Source organism: Pan troglodytes, chromosome 13 (genome assembly GCF_028858775.2).
Source record: "Pan troglodytes isolate AG18354 chromosome 13, NHGRI_mPanTro3-v2.0_pri, whole genome shotgun sequence".
In the NCBI taxonomy this organism is placed as follows: Eukaryota; Metazoa; Chordata; class Mammalia; order Primates; family Hominidae; genus Pan; species Pan troglodytes.
This window is the reverse complement of record NC_072411.2, coordinates 118,866,463-118,873,801: the sequence shown is the minus strand read 5'-3', so window position 1 is coordinate 118,873,801 and position 7,339 is coordinate 118,866,463. Positions and strand designations below refer to the sequence as shown.

Sequence of the window (7,339 nt, the reverse complement as noted above, 5' to 3'; positions counted from 1 at the left end):
GGAGATCACCATGCTGGCAGAAAGGATCTAAAGGAGACCAAGGAGGGTCAGAGAAGCCAGTTAGAAAGCGGTGGCCATGTCCATGGAAAAGTGACAAGAACACGATCTCGAGTTGTAGAGGAGACATCATCAGAAAAGAGATGTTCAGGAAAGATTTAGAAGCCGGCCCTTGGAAGAACTAGAGTATGGTGCAAACAATAACAACACTTTCCATTTATTTAACTTCTGTCACCTCCCAGACATTCTGGAGAACTTTTCTCTGTTATTGTAAATATTAATATTCATCCAAGTAGGTAGGGGATGCAGGATGAGTAAAGGCCTGGAATCTCAAGACCCTCTATGTAGAGTCTAAATGTCAGAAATGATGGGCAGGAGTGAAGGCTAGACCCGGTTTACTGGAATTGCTCTGGCAATGGAGGGGTCCTCGTACCCCACACAATCATGTCTATTATGTCCTATAACGGAGGAGCCATCATGGCCATGAAGGGGAAGAACTGTGTGGCCATCGCTGCAGACAGGCACTTCAGGATCCAGGCCCAGATGGTGACCACGGACTTCCAGGAGATCTTTCCCATGGGTGGTTGGTTGTACATCGGTCTGGCCGGGCTTGCCACTGACATCCAGACAGTTGCCCAGTGCCTCAAGTTCCGGCTGAACCTATATGAGTTGAAGGAAGGTCAGCAGATCAAACCTTATACCTTCACGAGCATGGTGGCCAACCTCTTGTATGAGAAACATTTTGGCCCCTACTACACTGAGCCAGTCATTGCTGGTTTGGACCTGAAGACCTTTAAGCCCTTCCGTTGCTCTCTAGACCTCATCGGCTGCCCCATGGTGACTGATGACTTTGTGGTCAATGGCAGCTATGCCGAACAAATGTACGGAATGTGTGAGTCCCTCTGGGAACCCAACATGGATCCAGAACACCTGTTTGAAACCATCTCCCAAGCCATGCTCAATGCTATGGACTGGGGTGCAGGGTCAGGCATGGGAGTCATCATCCACATCACTGAGAAGAACAAAATCACCACCAGGACACTGAAGGCCCAAATGGACTAACCCTGTTCCCAGAGCACCCTTTTTTTTTTTTTTTTTGAAATAAAATTGCCTTTCTTTCAAAAAAAAAAAAAAGAAAGAAAGAAAAGAAAAGAAAAATGTTGGGCAGATGCTAATGCCAGCTGAGCTGAGATTGGGGCAGAGGAATGCAGTAGGGGCTGAAGTAGAGGATGGAAATGAAAAAAAGCATATCCCAACAGCCAGTTAAGAGAAGAATTGTGTTAGGGACTTTTTTTTTTTTTTTGAGATGGAGTTTCACTATTGTCACCCAGGCTGGAGTGCAATGGCACGATCTCAGCTTACTGCAATCTCTGCCTCCTGGGGTCAAGCGATATTCCTGCCTCAGCCTCCTGAGTAGCTGGGATTACAGGTGCCCGCCACCACACCCGGCTAATTTTTGTATTTTTAGTAGAGATGGTGTTTCACCATGTTGGCCAGCTGGTCTTGAACTCCTGACCTCAGGTGATCCACCTGCCTTGGCTTCCCAAAGTGTTGGGATTACAGGCGTGAGCCACTGCGCCTGGCTCTAGGGACTTCTTAAGAGTCCAAAATTTAGACAAGGGTTTGCAAACTCAGATGTCTATATGTACCAGAAAGGGAACATTAATCAGTTAGATAAGCAGAGAGCTGTGAGGATTTGTACATAGATGCTTCTTGACCATCAGGAATGGTGGGGACTGTGCCAAGGGGAGAGCTCATGTGCATCTGAAGGGGTCAGCTGCCACTCAGCTCCAGCTGATTGTGGCCTGGCAGGAATGAAGGTCCAAGGTAGCTAAAGGGGCTCATTTCAAAGCAAAATTAGTTCTCAGACTTTTCCATGAATTCTCTCAATTTGAAAGTCTTGGCAAGTAATTCAAAATTCAAAAAAGAAAAGAAAAACATAGTACAAAGCACACCCAGAATGCTGATAAGCTAGATGTGAATATAGGATTGGTACTGAGTCCTCTGGCATAGACCTTTTTTTAACAGTAGAGGTATACGAAGGAAAGGGAGACACAGGCAGGGCACACCAGTGCAACCAGAACCACAGCTGCCTACCGGCTGACAAAGTGTGGTGTTGTCTGCTGTCCACCACGTGACAGGGTCTGCAACAACATCCCCTCCTAGAGTGAGGGAGATGTGTTAAGGTGTGAATAGTGGTTATCAGACATCAGAGAACATCTTCAGCTTTCCAGAAGCATATCAGGAAGGAGCATGTCCTACACTTTAAAGGATGCTGTAGCCCAGGTGTGGTGGCTCATGCCTGTAATACTAGCACTTTGGGAGGCCGAGGCAGGCAGATGACCCAAGGTCAGGAGTTTGAAACCAGCCTGGCCAACATGGCGAAACCCCATCTCTACTAAAAATACAAAAATTAGCAGGGTGAGGTGGCACATGCCTATAATCCCAGCTACTCGGGAGGCTGAGGCAGGAGAATCGTTTGAACCCGGGAGGTGGAGGTTGCAGTGAGCCGAGATTGCGCCATTGTGCTCCAGCCTGGGTGACAGAGCAAGATTCCATCTCAAAAAAATCAATAAATAAACATTTTATTTTTAAAAAGGATGCTATGAATAAGCCAACAGCTCGCTGCGATTGTCAAAGGCATTCGAACAAGAGTGACTCCATCTTGAGTGGGGGCTGGGTAAAATAAGGCTGAGACCTACTGAGCTGCATTCCCAAGAGGTTAGGCATTCTTAGTCACAGGATGAGATAGGAGGTTGACAGGACTGGTATCACAAGATACAGGTTATAAAGACCCCACTGATGAAACAGGATGCCGTAAAGAAGCCAGCCAAAACCCACTGAATCCAAGATGGCAAGGAAAGTGACCTATGGTTGTCCTCATTGCTCATTATATGTGGAAGTTACTCTATTTGGTCTAAAAAGGGGAGGAATCCTCAGTTTCAGGATTTGCCCACCTTTCCCAGAAAACTCATGAACAATCCACCCCTTGTTTAGCATATGATCAAGAAATAATCATAAAAATAGCCAACCAGCAGCCCTTGAGGCTACTCTGCCTATGGAGTAGCCATTCTTTTGTTTCTTTACTTCTCTAATAAACTTGCTTTCATTTTACTCTATGGACTCACCCTGAATTCTTTCTTGCATGAGATCCAAGAACCCTCTCTTGAGGTCTGGATTGGGACTCCTTTATAGTAACACAATGACGCCCCACTGTCCCACATTTCTTTCTCATGGTCTGCCTTCTGCTGCCCTTGTGGAGTCCCGATTTTAGTGCCTATTTTGTGACTCTGGTTTTGTGGCCTTTCCCTCTCATGGCTTAATACCTTCTCTTCAGACCCCCATAACTGCCCTTGGCTTCCCTCATCAGCTCCAAGCTGGCCTCAGGGTGGACCCAGTGCTCGGGTCCAATGCAGAGATCCCAGGTTTCATCTTGTAGGTCCCGTGAGTCAAGACAGAGGATGGGATGGAAATGTCACCATGGAAAGAAGCGAACTTTAAGATCAGTAATTATTATAACAGCCATCAAAGAGTGGGAATAGAAGCTACGTCCTCAGAGATTCGCAGAAAGAGAGTCAGTGGACAATGATCTTGGTGGTTTGGTCAACTCAAGTCAAGAAGCATCTACAAATAATCACACACAGCCCCCACTGTGTGCCTGGTGCCCCACGGTGCTTATGTCATGTACTTGTAGAATTCTTGCAACAGTCCCATGAGGTAGGAGTCAAGATTGTGCCCATATTACAGAGGAGAAACTCAGATCCATAGAGGTTAAGTCACTTGCCTCCAGACATTTATCCTCTTTCCAAAACTGGACCCAACTCCTGAGTGTGGCTCCGAAAGAGTGCTTTTCAAATCACCTCTGGCAAAGCACCCGTTTTTGCACCTTAGTTCATCACAGACTGACACTTAATACAATCATAAAGTGAATGAATAGCAAAACGATTAGGCATTGGAAGGTGCAGCAATATCAAATAGTTCCCGAAGTTTCTGAGTGTTCTCTGTCTCTATCGCTATCACGTTGTGGTGCAGCAACACACACTGCCCCAGCAGCACAGGCCACACGCACCTGGGGTAGCGCTGTGCCAATCCATCTCACTACACACTCAGGCTCTCAGGATGTAAAGTACTTTTGGGAACCACTTGTCTATATTCCAGCAGCTGAACTGTTCACCTCCATGGGTTCATGACTCTCGTGCCGCGTTTCTGGTTTTTGTGATTTTGGGAGAGGCACCCCGTATTGTACAGGAATGAGATTAATTCGCCCCTCAAGTCCCTTTCAAAACCAAAATGCTAGGATTCCATCTCCTTTTACAGCACCCCAGTTCAGCAGGACGTCTGCAGGGCCAGCTGTTTTTGTTCTTGCATTCATTAATAAAAGTAGTGAATGCAACAAGAGCCACCCTTTTCTTTTCTTTGTCTTGTCTGAAAGAGGGCAGGGAGGGAGCAGGAGAGCCCGCAGACGCAGGGGACGTGTCAGACGTGCGACAGGAAGGGCTCAGCGAGGCGAGAGCGAAGCTGTGAGGAAGGAAGGCAGGTGGGCGGAAGGCGGGTAAGGGGGGCCAGGAGGGGGCCGGGTGGCCCCGAAGACAGACACATGGAACCAATCACCCCAGGCAGGGGGTGGGGGTGCACCTGAGAATTACAGAGACACCTGGCCTGCTTTCTGGAGTAGGGGAGGATTGAGAGCTGATGAGGAAGGGGGTTGATGATGGAGCAGGCTGGGCGGGAGGGAAGCACATGGGAGCTCACTCCGGGACCTTATTGTGATATCTGGACTCTTGGTGATTGGAGGGTGGGTACTTCTCATTGTTTGTACAGTCAAGGTCCAGCCAGGGAAGCAGGAGGGAGGGAGTTCGCTAAGTCTTATTCAGAGACTTTAATGAAGGTAATTGGTTACAGAGGTGCTAGAAAAACCTCCTTGGACTGGAGGAGTGACAACAAGAGGTGCTTTTTCAGAGCCCAGGAGCAACGGTCACCCTATTACAATACAGGTCACCCTATTACAATACAATACCCTACTACAATTGTATTAACAATAACAGTTATTGTATTTAACACTAGTTAAATCTGAATTTCAAATAAATAACAAATAATTGCTAGTATTTTAAGTCAGTATAGAGTGCATTAAATGCCACAGAATTGTATACTTTAAAAAGGTTAAAATGGTAAGATTTATGTTATGTGTACTTTATCATAATCAAAAATGTAATATAAAAATGTATCCAGTTGGACCGGGCACGGTGACTCACGCCTGTAATCCCAGCACTTTGGGAGGCCGAGGCGGGTGGATCTCCAGAGGTTAGGAGTTCGAGACTAGCCTGGCCAACATTGTGAAACCCTGTCTCTACTAAAAATACAAAAAATTAGCCAGGTGTGATGGCACACGCCTGTTGTCCCAGCTACTAGGGAGGCTGAGACAGGAGAATCGCTTGAATCTGGGAAGCAGAGGTTGCAGTGAGCCGAGATCGCTCTACTGCACTCCAGCCTGGGCGACAGAGTGAGACTCCATCTCCAAAAAAAAAAGTATCCAGTTTATCTGCAATTCACATTTAACTGGTGGCCTGTATTTTATTTTAAAAATTTAGTACTGTACATCTAGCAGGTACTAGAATGATGGTGGGGGCTGCCCCCAAGGGAGCTGGGGCCACAGAGGAGTCAACTGCTGCCCAAGAAGGCAGGAAGTAGAGGGACTGGAGAAGGAGGAATGGCCAGCTTCTCCCCTCCTTCTGGTGGCCCTCCAGTGATCTACCAGTTCCTCCAATCAGCCACGGCTACCTGGAAGCCAGAGGGCAAAGGCACCTCAGAAATGCAGGTGCAAGGAAAGGACTGAAGAGCAAGCATGCAGTCATTTTAGATGACCCAGGAAGGCTGGACCTGCCTGGCCCAATAGCCACAGTTGTATTTTCTCTGCAGGCTGAAATGAAGCTGCAGGTTCAGTGGTGTTATCCCTGAGGTTCTTGCTGTCCCTACCCTGATCCATGGATAAGTAGTTACTGCTTGCTGCCAAGGACGAAGGACATGAACTCATGTGTGGAGCAGCTTCTATGTACAAAGCTGCCCACTAGGAATCCAGGAGAAGTGCTTCAGTTGGGAAGTTCAGGTTATGGTTCCCCAATGCCCATTCATTCATTCATTTATTCAGCATCTGCTTATGAGATAGGCATGGTCCACGGCAATTGAGTAGATGGTAGTATAGAAGGCAGACACATTCCACATTCTCAAGGTACTTATGGATCTAGTCTGTTGGGAAGATTTCAAATGCAATGAGAATTAACTAAAATATAAGATGAAATGGTAAATGCAAGAAGAGTCTAGCAGAGCAATGATGAGGGTGCACACGACCAAAAGAAAATGGACAGTATAAGTGATGCTCACAGAAGGTAGCTAGTGTCCGGCATGGTGCCAGGTGCTGGGGAACAGCAGGGCAGAACTGGGCATTTGCTCACCTCTCTTTCCAGGAGCTCATGATGTTGCCCACAAGAATCTCCAGATGGCAACTACAAATATCTCTTTACCATCTTGGCTTCTCATAACCCTGCAGGGAAGCCCCTGAAGGGAAGAGAACAGATTTGGTTGCCTAGAGCTCTTGGGTTCATGCCAGGCTCAGCCTCTAGCTCTGGGGGTCCTGGGGCCTCAGTTTCCCATCTGTGAAGTGAGGGGTGGCCTTGATGATCTCTGCCCCCACTCTGTGATTCCTCAGGTTCTGTGATGTCAGTACTTCTGTGTTCCAGATCTGCTTCCCTCTTACTGCTGACAGCTATCCAAGTGGCAGGAGCTAGTCAGTCATTTGTCACTCTGGAGCACCAAGCTCAAAGCTCCGAATGAATGACTGGATGCATGTGTACAGGTCACCTTGTGCAGTGACAAAGATTCTTTGCTTGGACAAACTTCAGTTAGGCTTCTGAATCTCCTCTGAGATTCTTTCTTGTAAAATCCAGTTTTAGCAAAGAGCCCTGCTAAATCAGTTTAGCAAGAAGCTCCCTCATCCTTGAGATCTGGACACTGTTTCTAGCTGATCAGGTTCCTCATCCTCTACCATCCCCCAGGTGCTGTCTGATCACCCTGGCCTGTCTTCAGCAAGAATCCTGTTAGCTCTGTTTGGCCAGAATCCCCCTTACCTCTAATGTTTACTCTCAGTAATTTTCCATCCACTGACCCCCACCCTGCTCCTTGGCTACAAATCCCCACTTGCCCAGGTGAGCCCAGTCTCTCTCCCCTGCTGTGAGACCTCATTGCAGTGGTCCCTAAACGTATAGGGATAGTCCTGAGTAAAGTCTTCCTTACTCTGGTTTAGCAAATGTCATTGAATAATGTCTTTAACAGCAGGAATGTCCGAATA

General features: G+C 47.3%; 1 protein-coding gene across 1 annotated transcript; it reads left to right on the top strand.

Moving 5' to 3' along the window:
* The first annotated feature begins 273 nt into the window (after positions 1–273).
* Positions 274–1,059, top strand: LOC107973920 (proteasome subunit beta type-3). Its single transcript, XM_054679337.1, has one exon. It carries the CDS (start codon positions 442–444, stop codon positions 1,057–1,059), a length of 618 nt encoding a protein of 205 aa, XP_054535312.1. The 5' UTR covers positions 274–441.
* Positions 1,060–7,339: the final 6,280 nt, after the last annotated feature.